Source organism: Lichenostomus cassidix, chromosome 3 (assembly GCF_008360975.1).
Source record: "Lichenostomus cassidix isolate B80296 chromosome 3, HeHo_3.0, whole genome shotgun sequence".
NCBI classification, from domain to species: Eukaryota; Metazoa; Chordata; class Aves; order Passeriformes; family Meliphagidae; genus Lichenostomus; species Lichenostomus cassidix.
In genome coordinates, this window is record NC_139483.1 from 98627813 (window position 1) to 98654530 (window position 26718).

Consider the following 26718-nt stretch of genomic DNA (forward strand, 5'->3'; position numbering starts at 1 on the left):
CCTGAATATAAAATTCCCAGATTTCTGTTCACTCATTTACACACTTTTTCTTTCAAACACCTTGGGTGTTGCTCTGTGTGTATTTTTAAGTACTGCGTACCTTTAGTACCACAGTCAGACTCGCTTCTGTGATCCGTGGCATCAAAGCTGAGTAAACAGGGACATGCTCTCTGTCCAGTGTGGAGCACCTTGGCAGTCCCTACATTCTGAAGAGACTTAAATGGTGCTGTTTTCGCTAGACAATGTGTTAATCCTGTGTTTCAAACACTAAGCCTCTGTTTACGCCTGAGTAGCACAGTTACTATAAGTCAGTTCTCATCCAAAAGCTTCCTGTCGGGAGTCTCAGGCCAGTGTTTTACCTGAAACTTTTCTCATCACCTCAAAAGATCAAGGTGGACCTTGGAATTAATCTGCTGCAGCTACGTGAGAGATGTAGTGCACAATTTAAAAAATAATAGGCTGTCCAGGAGATGCAGTAATGTTCTCACAGCTCCTGACAACTTGGCAGTGAGGCTGTAGTGTCTCCCAGCATCAGTCAGCATTATTATATTGCTGCAGACAAAGCAATTCAGGTTTCATCTTCAGGAAGATCTCCATCAGACCTGAAGGACTTGCTGTCTTGAACCAAAGCTGACAATCAGCTTTTCACTCCCTCATGGAGTTCCTTCCAGTAAACAAGAGCTGGAGGGTGTTTGTGTGGAAACATTAGGATAGCACACATCAGGTGCTAGCACTGCAGGCAGCTCATGCAGTGTACTGCAGACAATAGACTGAGGCAGGAAGGATCCAGCAGAGTCTTCTTCATTAGACAAGCTTCAATGAGAAAGAAGCTGGGTCTAAAAAGAGGAACATGCCGCTTCTTTTAGCTGAACTGCCTGGGCTGAGGCAATAATCCCAAAATATCCCTTCTTTCGGTCACATCTCTTTCAACAGATACCCTCTGAATCTGTGCTCTGCTGAAAGCTCAGTTAGCACAGGACAGTGCTGTGCATGGCAACCCTGGGGGCTCGGGGCCCTCGAAGACCTACCACAGCCAACTACTGTCTAGTTTGTTACAGAACACCTGAGGATTAGACAGAGCCTAGTGAAACCTGCCCTGGTCTACCTTATCATACCAAAATACCACAAAGGGAACCACAGTTCCTGCTAAATTTTTGAGTCTAACTCCATTCTTTATTCAACAATAGATATACTCTCTCTATATATAGATATAATTTGTTGCACATTTTAAAAAAGACAATTTATTAAAAAAAAAAATACAACCAGGAAAGAACAACCCCACAAACCCCCAATTATTACAACTGAGTTACATAAACAGAACAGATCCTTTTATGCTGAAAACATCACTAAAATATTCAGCAACTCTTCACAAAGTGGTAAGGAGGAACTCTGCTGCAAGTGTCTGTTCTGGCCTGGCCTGGCAGACTTAAGCAAACACTGAACACAATTCCACAGCAAAGGTCAGAAAAATCTCTCAGCAAATTGCAGCAAAATTTTCCTGGGCTCTCAACAGCATAAGGAAGATGCAAATGCTCACAACTGCAAAAAGAGATCCAAATCCAAAAAAATAAATAAGTATTGGGTAAGCATATATTTTCCACAAATCAGTCTGCCAACACCAATATTATATTTACACAGCTGGGACGTGTTCATGTTTTGTAAGAAGTAGCATGAGATTTGGAGACAATCCAGAACCTCTCAACTTCTAAAGCTTCCTGTAGAAAAAATTTTTGCCATTCCACTGAGTCTGAGAAACACAAAGAACTTAAAATGTAATCTTTTAAAAAATTAACTTCTCTAGAAGATCATTGGTCCATTGATGATGCCCAGGCTAAAGTGGAGCTCACTGTAACTTTTTACGAGAAACATGGATGCATCTCTCACATTTACAGTATCATCATCCACATTTTAGTATTTCGTTTTTTTAACAACAGCAACAAAAAAAAGAAAAAAAGTAAAAGGCACAGGTCCACCATTTCTGAGGTCCATAAAACAGCACAGAGCATCACCTTTATTTTTTGTAGATTTATCTTATGAGCTTTTTTGATGCTTTTTGTTGTCACTTCCAATGAGCAACAGATTCCCTTAAAACATTACAATCTACTGAATCAAAACAGATATTAATATTTTTAAGCACTGACTTAAAAGACAGATACTACTTTTGATTTTTTTAATTAAAGTAAATGCTGTCCTCTAAAATACAGTAAAGTAAATCAAAATGGAGGTAAATATTATCTCTGCCTTTAGAATAACTACAACATCAACAAAACTAAACAGACTAAACTTCAACAAACAGCTGCAATTGTACAATGATGACGTTAATATATTATCATGTAAAAAAAAAATAACCCTAACCGGAAGCAATACTTCTAGAAACTGCTGAAGAGACATTAACTTAATGATGCAAATGCAAATTAAGTAGATTGCAGAAATTATATCTAGCACTGCCTAAACAATATAGAAAAAACCCCAAAACAATAAAAGCAAGCAAGCTTAAAAGGATCACCCTTGCCAACACTACTAAAGAAAACTTTCAAAGACCAGGCAAATTGTAACATACATTCATATACAATTTTTCTAGAATCTGTTGTAATTTTTCACAGGAAGAATATATTCTGCAATTACAACAAAACACTGTTTGTCAGGGAAGATTCTAAGAGTGCAAACTATAAAGGGTAGTTTTATTTTTAAGATTTTTTGATAATATGAAGTATCCTGTTAAAAATATTCCTATACAATCTCATTAGAAAACTGTATTTGGCTGTACATGGTAAAATCTAGAAAATTAAATCATTTTAATTGACATCTTGGCATCCTGACAAATAACCAACGCATTTTGATCAATATATCACATACCACTGCTGCTTCACTGTGACCTCATTTGAATGACCACTAGAGGATGCTATGAGAACAATTAGATACAGGAAAAAAACACATGGACTGTATCTTGCCTATAAAATAATTTCATTTACAAAAAAAAAAAGTCAGCTTATGAACTGTTCCAAGGCTATTAATGTTGAAACTAAGAGTTATCTTGCAAGCTTTTCAGACATTTGGCAAAAAAAATGTACCTCAGATATTCATAAACAGACATGCTTTCAAAAATAGCAAAGAGTAAGTTTACATCCTTCTTCCGTGTGATAGAACAGATTACAGAAAAGGTTACACTATTTAAAGTACTCTTATAGCTAAAAGTGGGAAACAAGAAACAGCTTTCTAACCAAGTAGATAATTTGATGAATATTCCTTTGGGTATTATAATTCATAAGAAAATAACCTTAGATTTAGATGTAATTTAGAATTACAGTTTTATAGATTATTCAGTTGCATACTTACTTCATCCATTTTCATGCAAGTGCCAAAATCTGCCAGCTTCAGATGCCCATATTTATCTAAAAGCATATTGTCAGGCTTCACATCTCTGTGTATCAAGCCCATGGAGTGAATTGCATCAAGAGCAAGAACAACTTCGGCTGTGTAGAACTTGGCCCATTTCTCAGGCACATCGTAATTGCTCATAAGGTTTACAAGATCTCCACCTGGCATATATTCCATTACCATGTACAAATATTTGTCATCTTGAAAGGCACAAAATAGCTGCAACGTTAAAAAAAGGAAAGGAAAAAATGCAATTACTTTTCAGAGACAGATAGGGAAAAAAATAAAGCCCTTTATCTTGAAGTTTCATTAAACTCGAAAATATGTTTTCAAGATTACTTTTAATATTCATAAAATCTACATTGTTTTATTAATTATGAATTACCTTGAAATTTACTGAACTTCAAAACCCCCTCATTATCATTTTTAAGGAAGTGAAAAAGATTTCCTGATTATTTCAATACTATAGGTTTTTATCTATCTATCCATCCATCCATCTCCATGCTTCTTGGCATTAAAAAGTATCACTGTGTCAAAATGCAAAGTATCAACTCTGCGAAAGGGACCATCATGTTCTGATTTGAAAATAACTCAACAGTGAGCAGCATCTTAGACTGTTTATAAATTTTCTATATTATAATTCTCTTATCTTTGTACAGGTTTGCAAAGTCACTACTGAGTTTGTCGTAAACCAATGCATATTGAAATAAGAAAGAAAAACAAAATGTTCCTGAAGACAACTATAACACAATACAAACAAACAATCCATAACAATAAAATACTGGTCTGGTACAGGTTGCAGTCAGTATGTTTCCTACTGGCATGATAGTGAAGGTAAATTCAGTCTCTTTAAAATGTATTTCAGACCTAGAGTGCAGAAGTTTTAGAGATCCCACCCAGTGATCACCAGGTCTGAAAATAGCCCAGTCCAGCAAAAAGCATTACTATCAAATGTTCAATGACTGGTGTGAAAAAATCTCTGAAAGTCTTACCTTATTTCTCAGGGAATACTGCCTTACCTTAAAAATTAAAATCACTCACACATTTAAATTACACACACACACAAAATTTAAAGGCAGTTGAAAAACAGGATGTTTGGAAAGGACAAAATCAGAATCAGGAAGACCATGGAGGATGAGGAACCATGAAAGGCAGGTATGTTATTATGGAGATTTGACCTTTAGATTAAAATTAATTTTATAACTTGTGACAGAAGACTTAGATTAGAAATATGTATTTTCATACATATATATTGCACTGCATTTGTTTTCACAAATGGATACTATATGCAATATATAGTACAATAATGTAATGAGATATTAAAATCTAAATGAAGATTTAAAATAATCTCTATTCTCTCGCATGTAGAGATATTAATATAACATAATAATAAATAACAGCACTATGTCTTTATAAAGCACTTTTGCTATTTCCCTCAAGGGATTTCACTTAAAAAAAAAGTTAAAATTATTTAGGGCTCCTGTTTCATTTGTTTTTCACATTAAAAACTAGACCCAGAAAAGCAGTGTGATCTGTCCCAGTTTCTAGATCAGAACAGGACCTACATTTTCTTCAAACCAGCTCAATGTCCTACCCCACTGGACCACACCACCTATATATATATATATCACACTAATACACCTAATTGTAGAAGGCACAATTACAACTACACTGTAGTTCCTTTGCTATTTACAATGCAGGCACACATTTATATCCTGCTTGTGACAGTTTCCTTTGAAAATCCACGTCATGCATTTCTCGTTACTTTCAACTGCATGTGAAAAATAGTTTCTGACAATTAATGTTACTAGAACAAAGAACTAAATTTAAAAATCATCTATTTGTTTGAGTATTTCTGCTGAATATAGGCAAGAGCACAGAACATGCTCAAAGAGCAAAACATCTAAATAAAAAATTTTGTATACTTGAGGTAAAGTGTTATGAAAAATAAAAGCTTAAAGCCAGTCTTATTAAATATACAGCAGCATGGCAATATATATGAGAGCATTTAAATTAATTATTTAACAAAATTAAGTACTAACAATTTCTCCAAGCACATGCTTTCATTACTCCTTTTGTTAACTGGTGCAATTTACCAGTTACAACAAATGGCAATAATCAGTACAGATTGTTCCCAATGGCATAATTCACATTAGAGCATCTTGATGACACATGTCATGAGACAGCTGCGAGCAATGGTGCTCAAGCCCAGCTGAAGCAGTCAACTCTCCATTACTTGGATATTCTGAGTGCTGATGCTAACTGACCACTAAGAGAAGATGGTTTCAAGGAAACCACTGCTACAGCCTCCTGTCTTGCAGGAGACCAGCCCTGCACACTCATCCATATATCAAACTGCAGCTGAAAAGGCAGTGACTATTTATAGCACTCTTAATACCAATTGCCTGTGATCAACTGACTGTATCATGAGAGAAGACTGAAACTACCAGTCACAGTTGTTTCTACATTTCTAGACAGGATTTTTCATAGCTGGACAGGTAACTTCCTTATTATTCCAAATAATTATGTATTTCAAAAATCTGTTTAATTCTGTTTCATGGTGCATCTGTAGTGATGAAAATGTAAATTAATCTACTTTCTAACACAGCGAAATACATAAAACTTAGTGAAACTGCTGTAAAAATATACTTTTAAGAAGTAAAAACCCGAACCTAAACCTCGATTTGAGTTTCAATGTAAATTCAAAACCAGCTCAAGACTGGGAAGTATTTATGGCATCAGCATCATTACTATTGCTGTGGTTATTATTATTTTACTTTTACACATCTTCCTTACCTGAACCACCCATGGGCTGTTGGCGAAGGCCATGATATCTCTTTCTTCCCAGAAAAAGGCTGAATCTGATCTCTTGATCATTTCAAATTTACTAAGTAGCTTCATTGCATAAACCTTCTGTGTCATTTTATGGCGAACCTGTTGGTTGAGGAAGAAGAGAAGCAGTATTTTTAAAATACCTCATTAAAAACCTGAGTACAAGCATAGTTTATTTCTGCTATGTGCAAACTGCTTTCTGGGATGCAATGCCTCCAGGTCTCCATATGCCAAATTTTCTACACAGTAAAGATTTGAGAACTTCAAACCTAAAAAGAAAAGCTTAACAGCTGCTAAAAAAACCCCACCATAGCAGGAAATAAAGTCTAACTCTGCTTTTATTTTCATATTCTGAACACTGTCTAGCCATTGAACTCATTCATGCTAGAAATTGGGCAAGCAGTCTGCCTCAGCCTCTGCCAATTTTTATTTTGCACCAAAAAATGACTGCTCCTATTTCATTTCCTACCTAGTTCTTAAATTCACTTTAAATGGTGGAAAATTAATACGATAAATCTTGTTAGAAAACTGGAATTAAAGCCTTTATTACAAAATACAAAAATATTTTTTAAAACTTCTTCTGAATGCAGATATGAAACCAAATCCTAAAATTGAACACTGCAGTCATTACTCAGCTAATTAAACAACATGAGACATTCCAGTTTATGAAACAACTATTAAAGGAACACGCTTTTAATAGTCTTGAATGTTTTTTAAAGAAATCAAGGTGAGAAGTATTCGGCAGTTAAAAGTCTGAGTCATCACGATCTTAAGTTTTTGCATATTTTTTTCCTGTTAAAATAAAAAAGTCAGTGAACTAGTTTGTGAAATGAATTTGTGAAAATTGTAAAATGCACCAGAAATTGAAGTTATGATTTTCTGGTGCATCCAAAAGCCCTCACATCTAGTAAATAAAGCAGATGTCCTAACTTCTTATTTTTGCACAATGTCCGAGTTTAATTATGTTACTTGAAAGAATGTTTAATAGGCTTTTCTCAACAGCTGTTTCAGGTCCATGACATCTGCAGTGCAAAGCTTCAGAGAGGTGCCGATTTGGTCTACAGATCTGGGAGCATCAGTCTCCTGCTCCTGAGGAGATGTAAAAATTAATACTGCTGAAGGAGCAGAAGCAGCATCGGGTGGAAAGTGCAAGAACATGAACAGAAACTGGATTATTTAAGAACTTGCTGTTCTTGAAATTGGGTATTTTTGCCTTCAAAATATAGGTGCAAAGGTTTCATTATTAGTATCTTGCATAGTTTAGCACTAATAATCAACCTTCAGCACAGTTAGATCAAAAAATTTCCAACCTAACACCAGAACAGAAATATGGGATCTGTGTGCATTAACAACTCTATAAGCATATTTTAAGATATTAATTAGTCGGCCAGTGAAGGTGTCCTAAGAAGGTATTTTGTAAACTACTTCCCATTTACTAATCCCACATGGGATTACTTACAAAGACTTGGTGGTACACCACAATCTATACTCCACTAAGTAGAGTTTTTGTAACCCTGCCCAAAACCAGAAGAAACACAAAGACCAGAAACCTCAAAAAGATATTTTTTAATTGAAGATGCATTTTCTGTGAAAGCTCACATTGAAGCTCTGCAATTTAGCAGTTTAGAATTCCTAAAGTCGCTGTGTACTCTTGCCTAGGCGCAGTTAGAGTAGCTGCCTTCATTTAAAAAAAACAACTGTCTCCCACTACTTGGGAAAAAAATTCATGGAAATCAGCACAGCCTGAAGGAAGCTCACGTACAGGAGAGGCAAAGTAAAGAGGAGTGGGGGGCCCAAAATCACAGTCTGTGTGCCTCTCTAGATAGCACCAATAGGTTATTGGCTAAATAATATATTGAGAAAATTTCAGGATATGTTCTTTATCTGTACAGAAATCACAAAACCAAAGCAATAACAAGTATACTGGCACAGCCAGAGGCAGAGTGTGTGTTGGCACAACCTGCAGGTGAGCAGACCTAGTGCTGACATTCCTCCTCCTATCACCACCATGGCCCCTGGAGACAGCCTTTTTAACGGCTAGTCACTGTGCTCTTTACCCAGAGCTATATTTGTACATACAGATATTGGCTCATACAGCAGATTATTCATGTATTAAACTGTCATGATGTTTCAATTTCTTCCAACTGTTAAAATGAACTGCCAAATTTAAACTGCAGCTCACCAGAGTAACTCTCAAAATAGGTAGGAAAATCCCTTCATGCCATTAGCACTGAGTAACATGGCCGTGTTTAACTCATGAAAATGCATTAAGAAAAAAGAATTTTACTCTAGTCTGCTTCAACAATGTAATAATTTCAACAAGCAAGTACACACAAGATGCATCCGTAATATCCACAGCATTCACAAGGGAAGACAATCTGCAGGCAGAGAAAATAACACATCCATTTGAAGTTATCAGATTGGGTACATACAACATAGTGCCATTGGCAATGGTACTGTCTCTTTTATGATTTAAAAAAAATTAAGATCCTAGAGTGGAGTTTTGAAAAGACCTCTAAGGCTAGAATTAATTAGAGGTATCCTAAAATACTTAATATATCCATAAGAAATTACTACAGATAGGGTATGAAAGCTCAACAACCTGACAAATTTTCAGGTAATAAAACATGACTGCTTTATCTCCTGTACTACAGAACTGTACATCAGCAGTGGATGGGGAACTAAACCTAATAAACAAAGCACTTAATGATGAAAAATAAACCAGCAGCTGTTTATGCAGGCCATGACAACTACTGGTTTGCAACACTAAGAAATCAGACAGTAAAGACTGTCACCCAGACCATCCTGTAGAACCTAAACACAAGAAAGTGTTAACTTGGCTTTAGTTTTCTCTTCCAGTACATGACCAGGTCAGTCTGCTGTGTCACTGCAACATTACAGTCCTTCGTGGTTAGACCTGGGAGAAGGAACTAAGGATAAATTTCAATTTCAAATCAAGAGGATTTTTCCACAAGTGAAAACAAACAAGAAGTACTCAGGATGTGCTTTCATTAATTACTGTTTCTGCATAAACCAGAAGTAATATATTAAGCACTATAATTCAATTTTTCTGTCTGCCCTAGACACCAGTCGCTTTTATTCATGGCACTGTGTAAAAGAAGTGATCTGGCAGCTGGCAATTATCTCCTTAGCTTTCCCCATCACTACAGACCCAGCAAACCCAGAGACCAGAGTTCAAGTGTAGAGTTTAATACTCAGATGCTCAGCCCAGAGTCATCTGATCTCTCTTTACTGGACTATTTTTTAAATTTTTTTGGAGGGGAGAGGAAGAAGAAAATGCAAGGCTTTAAAAAAAAAAATCTAGCTGTAAAACACAGCAGTAGAGAATGTGTTTCACTTTCTTGACAGAATCTGGAAACCTGATTGCTTCATACCACTTCTTTAGCAATAAAATGCTCTACTGGAGCAGAAGATTCAGGGAAAACGAAATTAAAGAGGTCATAGCTGAATATTTTATGCTGCAAACATTATAAGCCACAAACGGAGCATATTAATATAACCATTAGAAACATAAATATTTAATAAATATTTGTGCTACAATACCTATGCACAACAACACATACTGATAATAAAACATTCATTAATATAACTCATGTACTTAATCATGTTTTATTTATGGTACTTTCTGTATTTAATCCCCACTGAAGCAAATTTCTATTTTGATCACAGAAAGTGTTGCAAAATATTTTCATTACTGCAAATCCATCATCTGCAACAGTGGTGTTAACATTTTGAATGGAGCAGAAATAGATATAGCTTAGCTCAATAGTTTAAACTTGTATCATACCTTGTGAGGCAAAAAATTGAGGTATGTATGTCGACATCACCAGCTAATATTAGTTCAGATCTGCAGTTGTATTTACTAGCCCACTGCTTATCAGCTGTGAGACTGCATAACATGATTTCTACTTGTATTTTTACATAAAAAAAACTTCTTTTAAATTGATGTGAAGTACAGAAGAGCTCTATATGAACACACAGAAGTTCCCTTCCAATACCACAGATTCTTGCTTTTTTTGAAGGGCTTATTAAGGTCTTTTAAAAAAAACCCTGTAACAACAACAAAACGCAAACCCCATCATTGTACAACTAGGTTACTAGGCAATTTGTCATTACACTTTAATAGGCAAATGAAAAACAAAGTTTGTCTTCAGATCCCTCAAAGTGCCCAACTGCAGTATGTATACTATGAAAAATCATTTCTTCCTAAAAATTTAAATTGTGCATGACATGGTGAATTAAGAAAAAGAGTTTCCAGTACAGATCAGGAACTTTTATTTGAAATGTGAAAAAGAAAATTAAAATAATTTAGAAAAACCCTTCTGTTCTTAAGAAATAACCATATGAAAACAATTTATTTTCATTTTTGAAGGACATAAAAAATATAATTCTCTTGGATGCTTCCAGCAACTATACGAGTGTGACATCCAAAAATGGCACATGACTTCTGTTATTGGGATTTTCTCTTTTTCATCTCCCACCCCCTCAAAGAATGGATGCTCCATACAACTTGATTTTTCACTGACTTCATATGTAAGTGCACAAGCAGTGTCTCTATTCACTGCTACATGTGGATATATGTAAAGATATATATGTCTAATAGAAGAGTTTAAAAGAAACCATTTGATGTGACTGTCATTGAAAAGACAAGGAGTAGACTGCTTTCTTACCAACACCCTGCAGCAGCCCCATCACAAGAAAGCAAGATTCCGCTGAAGGTTTTGGTTTTGTTTTTAATTTCTTGCCAACACGGACACAAAATCATATAAATATACATAATAATTCTTTGAAGTCTTATTAGAAAATGAAGATTTTTGGAAATACTCATCTGGATAAAAACAAAGAGTAAATGCCCCTGATAGAAATAGGGAAGAGGGTGCTACATTTTCATGTTACCAGACTTGGATGAAGGTGTCTTAAAAAATGACATAGATGACTAAAAATTGCTGATTAGATATTGCTATCTGCCACATTAATCACATCTAAATTTGCAAATTACCCGTAAGTCATGCAAATAATATCGGGCTAGTCACAGGGCTTTTTTTTTCCAGTTCCAACAAATTTCATCAACACTAATACAGAAAATACAAAGAATTTTATAAATGGATCATGAATTTATTTCCATTATACACTGTGAACCTCATATAAGCCCTTCACAGCTTATATCTTACTACGTTCTTCAACAAAACTCCAATGTGTCTTTGTATTTTCCAAAATGGTTATATATTACAAGACCGTATGATTTTCCTAGCTTCCTAGGGCAAAATTACCACTGAGCAGCAAAATGTCAGCTCCACCTCAAAAAGTACAAGCAAAAGGGTAATTTTTGTTACCTTGTGGTAACAAGATAACAGGGTTCAACTGCTGCAAATTAGTTGTTCCCCTCTCCATTTACTTGCTTCACATCTCTCTTCCTCCAAAAGTGCTCACACAGAAATTCACCATGGATCAGCTGGTGCACAGTTATCTGTTAGCTCATGATAACTTGTCCCTAATGTTTGCATTCTAGATTCTATCTGGCGCTTACATCCAATGCTTATTTTAAAACTGACATATGAATCCATCTTATACATATGCTCACATTTTTGTGCCATTTATCACACAGCAGGACTTGGAAGTATTGGAAAAATCAAAATTGAATGAAAATCAGACCAAGTGTGATACATCAAGTTATTTTTTGTAGTTTATGTATTTTTTTACAACAGAATTTCTCTACAACAGGAATTTTAAAAGTAATCCCATTCGTACTTTAGATACTATACAGCATACATGTCAAGGAGACAATGTTAAGAAAAGAATCTTTTAAAAATCCTGTGAGTCATGTCACTTAAATACAATGCAAGCATCACAATTACAAAAACAAAACAAAAATCTTTTCTCACATTGTTCATTTGCTCTTTCATAGAAGGTTTCAGGTATTATTATTAAGTGATACTCCTGGCCAAGAAGATTTAGAATTGCCCTGAACTGCCTTTTTGATTTTGATCAAAGGATAGCAGACTGATTCCTGAGTTCTTCCCTTCCTATCCATCGTGTTTGAAACTCAGGTTTACTGTTTATTATGCACAGAAACCATTTCACAATAAAATGAAAATGAAATGAAAACTACACTTGTTCTTTTTAAGAATGTATTTTTAAATATAAAACATGAAGACCGAGGAAGGTTTTGGGTAAAGATGTTAATCTCTCTAAACATTAAATCATTACATTCTTACCAGCTGCACTTCTCCAAAAGCCCCTCTTCCAATCACTTTAACAACATCATAGTCTTCAGCTTTCATTTGTAAAGCTCGGATTTTTTCCACAATCTTCTCATCTAAAACAAATCAAACAGATGTTGTGATAATGCATTTATTAACAGAATACAAGAATTTTCTCTTAACAGTTTTCCTTTAGAGTAAAAATAAGCTATTTTTATTCAAATCCTTAGAGCCTTCTTGGTAATTCTTGAAATCTGTAGCCAGTACTAATATCCCATTTCATTATTCTTTGGAAACCATGAACCCTCTACCTTTAGCTGTAACAACTGAAATGTCTTTCACATTTTGCTGACTCTTATTTCACGCCTCCAATAATCATTCAGGAGCTTATGGGAAGACTCTGGTAATGAAGAGAGCCAGAGATGCCTATCTGTAATTTTCAGACAATCATTTGTTGCTACCTGCTATGCTCCCAGGGTCCACTGGTACTCCACTGATAATGCCGAAGTGCAGTAGCTGGTACACAAAAAGCACTGCAGGTGCAACCTGCTCCTACACACCCAGAGGGTTCAACAGCACTCACATGGTGAGCAATGTAACTCAGTAACCTTCATGTGCAACTGCAGATCATGCACAGATCTGACTCCAGATCCACCCATCCATTCCATACAAAACATTGATTCAAGTTTATGCCTCTGTATGGAACTGCTGGCCATCTCAAAGTGCTTTTTTTGGTGTTCACCACATGTGTAGTTCTACACGTCTTGAAATTATGTCTACAATGCTCAATCATTATTAATTGAGCAGATAAGCTCTGCCTGCCAGTATGTGTCTTATTGGTAGTTGTGAGAACCTGTAAAAGGGAAAACAGTGAAATTCTGATCTCTGACAAGTTCTAAGAACATGCAAGGTCTTAGACTCTTTAATTTTGTAAATGAAGCATGCTATAAATGCATTCCCAGCTAAATGCATTTTTTAAAATCTATTCTTATTACAAGGACAAAAGATAATGGAATCAATGAATAGAATACATAATACTGGAGGTAATCTCAGGCGTGACAAGCCCCACGCTTAGAGGAAGAACAAAACAAAGCAAAACAGGTGGCTGGAGCAAGAACTCTACCAGGGAAGAGCATGAAATTGTATGAAAAGCTGTGGATGGCTGACATTCAGAGAGGGGTAGAGGTGTATATTGCGAGATCCCTGTTTAGGGTCAAATACCATGGAATTTTGCCCCTAGCAAGGCATTAAAGAGGATCTCAGATCTGAATACAGGGTAAAAAAGGATCTGAGATACAGTTAATCCAGTATGACATTAAAGATGACTTTAATGGTCTCAGGGAGTTAATGATAATGAACATCCAGTAAATAGCTTAACCATTCCTACATACTCATGGAGAGCAGCTTGGCAGGCTACAGGCAATCCAGGAGATGCCTGACCATCAGGAACATTCCTTCTAAACAAGCTACAAGCCAAATCAGGGAGGCACTCTGATCTATTACTCACAAACAAGAATGAACTGACTCAGGAAGACAAAGTCTGTGGCAGACTTGGCAGAAGCAACTGTGAGATGGTGGAATTTAAGACTCGAACAGACCTGAAGAAGAAAAATAGCAGACCTTGGACTTCAGGAGAACAGACGATGGCTTGTTTAGAAAACTCACTGGCAGGATCCTGTAAAAAGCTGCTGTGAAGGGCAGAGGAGTGGGTTGATCTTCAAAGATGACATGTTCATAGCACAAGAACAGTCTGTTCTAATTAGCTAGAAATCGAGCAGGAATGGTGGGGAGCCAGTCCAGCTACACAGGCAACCTCTGCCTCAACTCAAGTAAAAAAAGTAAAGGTTTGGAATACGGAAGCTGAGATGGGTTACCCAGCAGGAACCTCCCAAAGAAGCAAAGACAGAATTGGGAATGCCAAGCTCAGCTGGAACTGAAACTAGCCCCGATTATGAAGGGAAACATGAGATTCTATAAATACACTGGCAAGAAAATAAAGGATGAGGCAAATATGGTCCCATGGCTCTCAGCAAGGTAGGTGATCTAGAGCCAGGGACATGGAGAATATCAAGGCAGTTGATGCCTTTTTTTGCCTCACTCCACTCTCAAGCTCTGCTCAGAGGCCTCCCAGCTCCTTGAAGACAACAGCAGTGTGGGGCAGCACAATATTACAGAAGAGGAAGTTAAGAGTTAAAGACCAGTAGAGCAAACTTGGCACACACCAGGTCATGAGACAACAAGGATGCATCCAAGTGTGCTGAAGAAATCAGTCAAGACCATTACCAGGCTGTTCTCTATCACCTTTGAAAGGTCATGGCAACTCGGGAAGGTGATGACTGGTAAAGGGCAAACGCCATGTCCATGTTCTAAAAGGGCAACAAGGGGGCTTCAGGCTGGAACAACATCCTGACCACACTGCCCAAGATGATTATGGAGCAAATCCTTCTGGAATCCACTTCCAAGCACATGATGCACATGGAAAGATAGAAACAGACAGGATGGATCTAAAAAAGGACAAACTGTGTTTGACTAAACTGATTTCCTTCTGTGACAAGATGTCTGTCTTGGTGGACAAAGGGAAAGCAGTACATTTCCTTGACTGTAGCATGACTTCCAACACAGCATCTCAAAGTACCTTTGTAGCCAAACCAGGCTGACATGGATTGCACAGAAGAATTACCAGGTGAATGGAAAGGTTGCTGGAGTCACAGCCAGCGGGTTTAGGTTCAAAGCTGATACACTGGAGGCCAGGGCGGCTTCTACAAGTAACCCAGACAGGATGACTAATGAGCTGACAGGAAGCTCAGAGTTCAACAAAAACAAGTGCAGAGTCCTGTAGCTGGGATGGAACAGCACCACAGGACAGAACAGGATGCACTCACCAGCTAGAAGGCACCATGAGAAAGAACCTGACAGCCCTGGTGGACAACAAGCCAAGCAGACAAGAACAAGGAGCCAGCCTTTGCACTGACTATGCAAGTATGTGTTGGTAAATGCAAAGCCAGTAGTTTGAGGGAAGTAGATTTCCTCCTTTATTTGTCATTTGTGAAACCATATGTGGAATGTTAAGACTAACTTTGGGGTCTTCAGCACACAAAAAATACTAAAACATTTCCTAGCATCATGGAAGGCCACCAACATGCTTCACATGATGCTCCAGAGAAGCTGAGAGAATTAGAACTGTTCAGGTTAGGGATGGATAAATGGTTGGCCTCAAGAAGTTGAAATGAGGCTTTACTTCTAAGGGATACAAAATGAAAGGACAAGAGTCAACAGACAAGATGAAACATCGGAAATCCTATTTTGGAGGACAAGAATAGTGAGAACTGGGGAATGGCGCAGACTATCAAGTGGAGTTGCAAAACCTCCATATTTGGAAATTCTCAAAATTCAACTGCACAAGGACCTGAACAATCTGATATAACATTAACACTGGTTTGACTCTGAGCAGAGAGTTGGACCTGTTGACCTCCAGAGATCCTTCCTTGTTGCGGTTTTGAGGATGTTACAGCAGACTTTACCCTAGAGCTTCCCTACCCAGCCCGGTTCAGCGCCTCAGTGCTCCAAACCCTCTGTCCCAGGGCTGGACACTGCACTCTCACCGGCCGGGGAGCCATAAGGCTAGCTCTGGTTCGTCTGCTTCCACAACCGGCGGTGATAAAGGAGGCGAGGAGGGTCTACACAGAGTGTCCATGGAAGATGTTTATTCGCATGGTGCAGCAGAGGCCAACGACCTCCCCGAGGCAGAGATGCCTCGAGGGCGAAGGCCTCACATGCTCAGCACATGTGGAGCATAGACACACGTGGAGCATAGACAGCAAGATGGCAGAGGGTAAGGGGTTTTATAGGGAAACAGAGAGGGGCAGGGACAGCACACAGGCCCAGTGACCTCTGGGTACAGGGGAGGTACAGGGGCGGAGTTAGGAGTACAGAACCAATAGGGGAAACCCGAGGGAGCGGCCAGGGCCAGGTGGGGTTAGGGTACAGGAACCAATAGGGAAAACTGGGGGCGTGGCTAGGACTATGTGGAGTAGGGGAGGCAGGACAATAGGTGACAAGTACAGTCGTTAAGAAAGGGGTGTGGGGAATGTCCTAGGTTGCAATATTGATGTAGTTAAGTATTCTATTACCACCAGCTGTGGGCCATTAGCTGCTATCACCCACTCCGGATGACAGGCAATGGGCCATCCGTTAGCTATTATCACTTGCTAATGACCCACCCCGCATGACAGGCAATGGGCCATCAGGGACCCACCGTGTGACTCATGGACTTATCTCATCCCATTGTGAGATGCTCTGCCGAGGAGGGAGGAGCCAGGTGTTCCCACCTGGATATAACCTGGCCCTGGAACTGCCTGAGCTAGCCCTGTCTACTGGGTTCCCAGAGGGATGAGAGCTACCACTGGATCTTCAGCTGGAGACTAGACCTTCACAGGATCACCGCTTCAACTGGACTACTTCAGTTGGACTGCTACTACCACCCTAACAGGGTGTTAGGTTGTATCTGACTTTGTCAGTGCTTTTCCTTGTATTATCTCACTTATTTTTAATTTCAATCTTGACTTGTGATCTCCCACTGGTTTGTTTTCAAACCAAGACATATTTTGGCGCCCAACGTGGGGCACGACCTGGGGAAACTCAGAAATCCCATCACCATGATGCTCAGCTTATCTATATGGGTACTGTATCTCGCTCTCTATATTTTTCCTCAAATGGGATACTATCTGCCCGTCATATTGCTCCTGTTGCGACCAGGGAATGGCATGAGAATTGCTCTATTGGTTTATTATGCCTATGGCATGGTTACCTGTGAGGCAATGAACACCATTCGTTATATATACTCGACTTTGTCTGCCTGGCCTAACCTGAGCTGCTTCGTCTGGGACCTGCTCAGCAATCGCACCCAGCCTCTGGGGCTAGGAAGAGAGAGCGGTTTCTTCCAACATTTCAGGTCAGGCACAGCCGTCCTTGACAATATTGAGTTCTCCCTGGATGCTAAGGATGGCATAATCTTCCTGTCAGTTCTGTTTTCTTTTTTCTCTGCGACCAGCACTGTGTACCTCATGCTGAAGAACAGAACAATACTTTGTCTTCTTGAGGAGGAGAAACGAAGCAAATCAGCACAGTTGAAGCCGGTAGCAGTTGCCCCCGTCCAGAAAAAGAAATCCAAGAGCAAGTCAGTCCGCACAGCGACTGATGAGGATGCGGCAGGACCATCTCACCCAGCAGAAGAGACAGAGCCGGAGATCATCACTCGCTCTCTATCCCTGGGGGAGCTGCGGGATCTACGGAGGGAATTCACCCGGCAGGCAAACGAGTCCATCTTAACCTGGCTGCTCCGGATCTGGGATGCCGCCGCTAATGACACCATTCTGGACGGAAGTGAGGCCAGGCAACTGGGATCCCTGTCCCAGGATGTGGTTATTGACCAGGGGATTGGGAAAACCCAGGAAACTCTCAGCCTCTGGCGGCGATTGCTGGCGAGTGTACGGGACAGATACCTGTGCAAAGAAGACCTCCAGATGCACCAACGAAAATGGAACACAATAGAACAAGGTATCCGATGCCTGAGGGAATTGGCCGTGCTAGAGATCATTTTCTCGGACAACGAGAGATTCCCCAAGAGCCCAGATAATGTCCGGTGCACTTCCCAAATGTGGCTAAGATTTGCGCGGCTCGGACCAGAGATATACTCTCGTTACCTGGCAACACTGCAGTGGAGGGAAGGCGAAGACCAGGTGGGCGTATTAACAAACAAACTGAGAATTTATGAGGACACTGTCACTGCCCCACTACGCACCCAGGTCTCATCGGTAGAAACAAACCTGGCTGAGCAAGTCCGGAGGTTGATTGAAGAGAGCCATCAGAAACTAAGGAAAGAGCTCACAGAAAGATTTTTCCATGCCACACCAAAACCAACCCGAGTCTCTGCCATCAGGAGCAGACGTACTCCAGTCAGGGAAAGAAAACAAACTCCACGACGTGACCTCTGGTTTTTCCTGCAGGAGCATGGGGAAGACATGAGAAAGTGGGATAGGAAACCCACCTCCTCCTTAGCAGCCCGGGTACGTGAATTGAAAAAGGAAACATCCACTTCAGGAGCCTCATCTAGGTACAACACTGCCCCAGTCTCTTGTGGACAGAACTCCAGACAGAATGGAAGTGATAATATGACTGATCCTCTTGAAGGAACCTCAGGAACACATTTACAGAAGAACATCGTGCACCAAAAACAGGATTAGAGGAGCCCTGCCTCTAGCCAGGTAGAGGAAAGGGATAATCGGATCTATTGGACTGTGTGGATCCGATGGCCTGGCACGTCTGACCCACAAAGATATACGGCTTTGGTTGACACCGGCGCTCAGTGCACCCTGATGCCATCCAGGTATGTGGGGACCGAATCCATTTCTATTTCTGGGGTGACAGGAGGATCCCAGCAGCTGACTGTACTGGAAGCTGAAGTGAGTTTAACTGGGAAAGAGTGGCAGAAACACCCCATTGTGACTGGTCCAGACGCCCCATGCATCCTCGGCATAGATTATCTCAGGAGTGGATATTTCAAGGACCCGAAGGGACATCGCTGGGCTTTTGGGATAGCAGCTGTAGAGACAGAAGACATAAGACAACTGAATACCCTGCCCGGTCTCTCAGATAACCCGTCTGCTGTAGGACTACTGAGAATTGAAGAACAGCGGGTACCAATTGCTACAGCAACAGTGCATCGCCGGCAATACCGCACTGACAGAAACTCTGTGGCCCCCATCCATAAGATGATTCGGGATCTGGAGAGCCAAGGGGTGGTCAGCAAGGCTCACTCACCCTTTAACAGCCCTATATGGCCGGTGCGTAAGTCCAGTGAAGAATGGAGACTGACGGTGGATTACCGTGGCCTGAATGAAGTCACACCACCACTGAGTGCTGCTGTACCGGACATGTTGGAACTTCAGTATGAGCTGGAATCCAAGGCAGCAAAGTGGTATGCGACCATTGATATTGCCAATGCCTTTTTCTCCATTCCTCTGGCAGCAGAGTGCAGGCCTCAGTTTGCTTTCACCTGGAGAGGTGTGCAGTACACGTGGAACCGACTGCCCCAGGGGTGGACGCACAGTCCCACCATCTGCCATGGACTGATCCAGGCTGCACTGGAAAAGGGTGAGGCTCCAGAACATCTGCAGTATATTGATGACATCATTGTGTGGGGGGACACAGCAACGGAAGTATTTGGGAAAGGAGAGAAAATCATCAGAATTCTCCTGGAAGCCGGTTTTGCCATCAAGAAAAGTAAAGTCAAGGGACCTGCCCGAGAGATCCAGTTCCTGGGAGTAAAGTGGCAAGACGGACGGCGTCAGATTCCTTCTGAGGTCATCAATAAGATCATCGCGATGTCTCCACCCACCAACAAGAAGGAGACGCAAGCTTTCCTAGGCGCCATAGGCTTTTGGAGAATGCACATCCCTGAGTACAGCCAGATCGTGAGTCCTCTCTACCTCATAACCCGCAAGAAGAACGATTTCCACTGGGGCCCTGAACAGCAGCAAGCCTTCACCCAGATCAAACAGGAGATCGCTCATGCGGTAGCCCTTGGACCAGTCAGGACAGGACCAGAGGTAAAGAATGTGCTTTACTCTGCAGCCGGGAACCATGGTCTGTCCTGGAGCCTTTGGCAGAAGGTGCCTGGTGAGACCCGAGGTCGACCACTGGGATTCTGGAGTCGAAGTTACAGAGGGTCTGAAGTCAACTACACTCCCACCGAGAAAGAAATCTTGGCAGCTTACGAAGGAGTCCAAGCCGCCTCAGAGGTGATCGGCACAGAAACACAACTTCTCCTTGCACCCCGACTGCCAGTGCTGGGGTGGATGTTCAAGGGAAGGGTTCCCTCTACCCACCATGCCACTGATGCCACGTGGAGCAAATGGATTGCCCTCATCACACAGCGCGCCCGTATTGGAAACCCAAATCGCCCTGGGATTCTGGAAATTATAACAAACTGGCCTGAAGGTGAGACTTTTAAATTATCTTCAGAAGATGCAGAGGAGCAAGTAGCACGTGCCGAGGAAGCACCCCCATATAATGAACTGCCAGAGAGTGAAAGACGCTATGCCCTCTTCACCGATGGTTCCTGCCGAATTGTAGGCGCAGATCGGAAATGGAAAGCTGCAGTATGGAGCCCCACACGACAAGCTGTACAGGCTACCGAGGGACAAGGTGGCTCGAGCCAGGTCGCAGAGCTTAAAGCCATCCAACTGGCTTTGGATATTGCCGAACGAGAGAAATGGCCAAGGCTCTATCTCTACACTGACTCCTGGATGGTAGCCAACGCGCTATGGGGATGGTTAGATCGCTGGAGAAAGGCTAACTGGCAGCGCAGAGGAAAACCCATCTGGGCCGCTGAGATTTGGCAGGACATCGCCGCCCGGGCAGAAAAGCTGACCGTGAAAGTTCGACACGTGGATGCACATGTACCCAAGAGTCGGGCTAATGAAGAGCATCGTAACAACAAGCAGGTGGACCGAGCTGCCAAGGTGGAAGTGTCACAGGTGGATCTGGACTGGCAGCACAAAGGAGAATTATTTCTAGCTCGTTGGGCCCATGATGCCTCTGGTCATCAAGGGAGAGATGCGACATACAGGTGAGCTCGTGACCGAGGGGTGGACTTGACCATGGACAACATCTCACAGGTCATCCACAGCTGTGAGACTTGCGCTGCAATCAAACAGGCCAAGCGGGTGAAGCCTCTGTGGTATGGTGGACGATGGTCAAAGTACAGGTATGGGGAAGTATGGCAAGTTGACTACATCACACTTCCCCAAACCCGCCAAGGAAAGCGCTACGTGTTGACCATGGTGGAAGCAACCACGGGATGGTTAGAGACCTACCCTGTGCCTCATGCTACTGCCCGGAACACCATCTTGGGCCTGGAAAAGCAAGTCCTGTGGAGACATGGTACCCCTGAGAGAATCGAGTCTGACAATGGAACCCATTTCAAGAATGGCCTCATAAGCACCTGGGCTAGAGAGCACGGAATTGAATGGATATACCACATCCCCTATCATGCACCAGCTGCCGGGAAAGTTGAACGGTGCAATGGACTACTTAAGACAACTTTGAAGGCACTTGGCGGGGGAACCTTCAAAAATTGGGAACTGAACTTAGCAAAGGCCACCTGGATGGTTAACACAAGAGGTTCTATCAATCGAGCCGGTCCTGCCCAGTCCAAACCTTTGCACACAGTGGATGGAGATAAAGTCCCTGTGGTACACATGAGAGGTTTTTTAGGAAAGACTGTTTGGATTAGTCCTGCCTCAGGCAAAGGCAAACCCATCCGTGGAGTTGTTTTTGCCCAAGGACCTGGTTATACTTGGTGGGTGATGCAGGCAGATGGGGAAACCCGTTGTGTCCCACAAGGAGACCTTATCTTAAGTGAGAACTGTGTAGATGGTAATAGAATAAGGGGTGGATAATGTCCTAGGTTGCAATATTGATGTAGTTAAGTATTCTATTACCACCAGCTGTGGGCCGTTAGCTGCTATCACCCACTCCAGATGACAGGCAATGGGCCATCCGTTAGCTATTATCACTTGCTAATGACCCACCCCGCATGACAGGCAATGGGCCATCAGGGACCCACCGTGTGACTCATGGACTTATCTCATCCCATTGTGAGATGCTCTGCCAAGGAGGGAGGAGCCAGGTGTTCCCACCTGGATATAACCTGGCCCTGGAACTGCCTGAGCTAGCCCTGTCTACTGGGTTCCCAGAGGACGAGAGCTACCACTGGATCTTCAGCTGGAGACCAGACCTTCACAGGATCACCGCTTGAACTGAACTACTTCAGTTGGACTGCTACCACCACCCAAACCGGGTGTCAGTTTGTATCTGACTTTGTCAGTGCTTTTCCTTGTATTATTTCACTTATTTTTAATTTCAATCTTGACTTGTGATCTCCCACTGGTTTGTTTTCAAACCAAGACAGGAACTTGCAGCCATTATCACAATACTTCCTAACCTGTGGAACACAAAAATACAACTGTAAGTTTCTTCTGCTGAGGAAAAGACTGGATGTGACAGAGAAGGGGAAAGATTAATGTTAATAATGAGGGAATGGTCTGCTAGTGAAGTTGTAAGGACAGAGGCAATTAAAAGCTCCAAAAGTAAACAAATCTTCCACATTCAGTGTACTACTAAGACCAAAGTAATACAGTATGTCAAAAGGGAAAGGAGTTGAGAGAATTGTACGGTTGTTTCTATACTGAATCATGAAAGCCTAGACCAAAAGCATAGGAAAGCAACATTGCTTCACACACACCAAGTTTACTATTGTTAATAATGTGAATTAATTTTGCAGATTGTGAAGGGAATACTGTGTTTCAAAGCTAACTGCAGATCAGAAGCTCTGGCACAAGATGAGGAAAATAAATACAAATTCACTGGAACCACCAGTAGAGAAAGACTATCAGCAAACTTCAAGTCACAGAGAATTTCCAATTACATGTTTGAATACAATATTACATCTCATGAGACACGGGAATGACATGAGTTTATTTTAAATGTTCCTGAGATGTTTCAGCGCTTTCAGATATGTGAAATGAGACAGCAGGGACTTAAAACACATTGAAAAAGTAGTATGTAGCTTTACTCAGCTCAATTTCTGAGCAGAAACTCACAGGAATACTTCTGTAGAAGGTAGAAACTATAAACAAAGTTACGACAGCTCCAGTGAAACCCTTCAAGCATTAAATGCTGCAAGTAAGCAATGAAGAATCCAAAAACATATGAAACAACTACCTGAGGAGTTACTAGTTTTGTCATCCCCATGAAATGCTAAGAATGGAGAAATCCTACTTGCTTTGTTAAGAACAGAATAGAATAGAAGAGAATAGAACAGATCACTTTCAGTTGGAATGGGCATATGGATTGTCTATTTTGGCATAAAATCTTACAGATATGGAACAGATAATCAGTGAATGGAACTAATCTGAAACAAAAAACTGGGGTGCAAGAAGGCAAGCTTAGATTAACCCTGAAGCCATGTCATAGTTGCAACATACTGGATCATAAGATTTAGTTCATGTATCACATAACATGATCTAATTCAGCGTACAGACCTTCCCAACAGTAGCCTTCTAGCAGTAGTCTGAATTTTCAGATTTCAGACAGATGAGTTTGCAAATTTTGGTATCTGTATGCATGTCTCGTGAATTTGCAACAGTGCTAAGCCCAGCAGAAGAAAAATGTTATGTTTCAAGGAAGGCATTAGATGAACTCCCCAGCCCCAGGATACAATGGAATCTTATAGAAATACTGTGACACTTGAGTAAAAGTCCTAAAACGCGAGAACACCATCACCTATGACTCAGTTTTCTTCTTTAACATAGGAAGGACCAGGAATGCTAGATACAAAGAGTGTTTAAAGACAACTTTTGATTTACTATTTGAAAATAGCACTACAACCTTTAAATAAATGAAGTTTCCTTTTCTGAAAGGGCAGAGTGTTTGGATCAGTCACTTACAGCTGGCAGCAAGAATGTGGCTGAAGGTTGCAAATGCTTGTGAAAATGAAAAAATACCTGTCTAGGACAGTAAAGGGGGGTGGAGAGGAGGGAAAAAACCAAACTTTTCTGTCTTTTAAGGTAAAAAAAAAAAAAATCATATGCAGGCTATTTTCTTAAAAAAAAAAAAAGAATGTGTATCAAGCAGTTCTGAGGAGTGTATCTATGAGGAATAAAATTGCAATGGAATGCAGTTTTACCCCACAGATCAGACACAGTCCATCAATGAGTGCTGCTATGGAGTACATTAAGTCAAAAGTTGCTGCCTTAGGCAGAAGTCCAGCCAGAAGTTAAACTGCAGTACAGCCAGGAAGTGCTCCAATTCCACAGCTGACCAAAACCAAGCAGAAAGCACAACAGAAAGACTGAAGTAATTAGGGGTGCATACATAGTATTGGTCAAAGGTGTGTGAAGAACAAGAAGCTGCTGGGGACCTTGCAGAAGCAGCAGAAATGAGAAGGCACAGCTCCAGACAGAGTAATGCTTCCTCCCTCAGAGAAACAAAAGGGGAACGTCAGAAGTACATTCTCTTGCATAGATAGGAAAGAGCAGAACACAGGGAAATAGAAAACAGCAGCTCTCTGGCTTGTAGAGAACACATCCCTAACATACTGAAAATAAGCCCGATGACTGGACTGAATTGCTTTGTATCTACACCAAGTACCCAAAAGGGAATGTGGTTAATGACACTGACACATAACTTGTTTATACATCTAAGACATTCTGTCTTACACACTGTGGCTTCCACCTTCTGCTTGGGAAAGCTGGTTATTTGATACCTCTCCAATCCCTACTCTTACCAGAACAATATCATTAAGAATGGAACTGGAGCCCAACCTGCTGAGACAACTGCAAAAACCTGGCAGGGAGCTGCCTTAGCGAAGCCAATAGAAAACCAGAGGAGCAATTAGCTCCTTAACTCTACAGTGTTAGTTCTATAGTGCACTAAATTTCTAAGATTCCACTTGGCATGTGACATTTCATCAATGCCACTGACAGGAAGCCTGGAGCACACAGAGCTGCAGCCCTGGAAGGCACTCACACCACACCGGGTAACACATTCCTGTTGGTAACCACATGGCTGGGCAGGATTCAGCAACTTCAAATGACATAACAAAGTACAAGGGAAGGAACCAGAACTGTTAATTTTGCAAGAAAGTTATCTTAACAGATAAATCCTCCAAGTAAGCAGTGTCTGCTTGGAGAGGAAAATGGCCAAAGCAACTTCCCAGGAAGTTTATTCAGGGAGTCTGGAAAAACTGCTGCACAAGTGCCACATCTTTACTAGAAGCGCCTTCTACTGTAAATACATCCATTGTCACTACACTCTACAAGGCTGCCAACCTACATAACATCAGCAAATCATTTTCGCAACACAAGTTTCCAACTCTTGAGCGATGCTGAATAATGCATAGAAAATCATTGATCCATTTAGGGAGACAAGACTTCTGGATTGTATCAGGCCTGTTGATGGCACCACTCTCTGTGCTGCTGTTTGGACTTACTCAAAATCCATTTTTCGTGCCCTTCTATTCATGATGATAAGATTATAAATTATTAAATATTTTCAACAGTTGCTTAAACCTGTTATTTATACATTTAAGGCTAAGTTGCACCTGAATGGGAGACCAGAAAAAAAGGCGCAAGCCACCAAGACATGATTCAACACTTGGCAAATCTCAGATGGCAGAAAAATTGACTTGGAAGAATTTACTCAACCTATTGTCTTTAATGACAGAAAGGAAAAGACCAAGAAAGATTTGTTACACCAAGCCCATGCTGGAAAACTCAGCCTTCTTTTCTAAAATAAGCAAATTAGTTTTTGCTCTCAGAGGACTATGAGATTCCTCTCATTGTTGTGGGAATTAAATATTGCATTATGCTTTCCTGTTTCATAAATACTCTGAAAAACACATTTAAATTTAAATCGGAATCCAAACAGTTGATTAAAGCAACATAGAAGACTGAAAAGTATTATATGAAATATTTAATGTGCCTCTTATAACAAACACAGGCTCCACTTGGTTCAATACCTTAGAGAAAATGGTAAGAAATCAAAATAGTAAGGGAAAGCAGGCAAAGAATTTCTTGCATATTAAACAAATGAAGAGGCTGCTTCTGCAAAGCAGTCACAGAAACAATACACCAAACTCCTCTAGTACGACAATTAATAAATTGCCTTTTGTGAAATTAGTTGAAACATTTGAGTTTCAGCTTGAAGCTATGAGTTGAGCTGAACATAAATTAATGTCTCAGCTGAAGTGTAAACGATTTCATTTTTAAATTAAAATAAGCTATTAATAAAACATTAACCTGAATAGTAATGACTTCATGTAGGTTGGAAGTAGGGTGTATGTAAACCCTTGGGAATGTGGTGGGAAAAAAAAAAATTTCTTTCTCAAAGTGTTATTGTGGAAGAAGTAAGTGATTAAACTGTGTGATGATTATTTAGTGTTCCCCACAATTTTTGAAGACTTGTGTAGTATGGATTAAAACAATCACAGTGACTCTGCCTCAGCTGCCTCACTGTGCTCACTGTGCAGCATAGTGTAACTCGCAGGAGGCCCTGCCACCTCTCCGGGGTTGCCCCAGGAAGCCTTGAGGAGGAGGCATGCAGGCTCCACGCCCCCAGCACTGACTGCTCATCAGAGCCTGTCAGAACCTTTGCACAGTAGCTCTCAGCTGGGCATTTGTGACAGCTCTTCAGATGCTGAGAAAAACCACAAGAGACAAGAACT

The 26718-nt window shown here is 40.8% G+C and overlaps 1 protein-coding gene across 3 annotated transcripts in view; it reads right to left on the reverse strand.

The window, feature by feature from the left end:
- Positions 1 to 26718, reverse strand: part of ROCK2 (Rho associated coiled-coil containing protein kinase 2) — a 101820-nt gene that overhangs the window by 32792 nt on the left and 42310 nt on the right. For all 3 annotated transcript variants that reach the window (XM_085056862.1, XM_085056860.1, XM_085056859.1), the window contains exons 3-5: positions 12447 to 12547; positions 6175 to 6312; positions 3337 to 3597 (exon numbers count right to left, since the gene is read on the reverse strand). In XM_085056862.1, coding sequence (XP_084912988.1) covers positions 3337 to 3597; positions 6175 to 6312; positions 12447 to 12547 — 500 coding nt within the window. The remainder of the gene's footprint in view (positions 1 to 3336; positions 3598 to 6174; positions 6313 to 12446; positions 12548 to 26718) is intronic.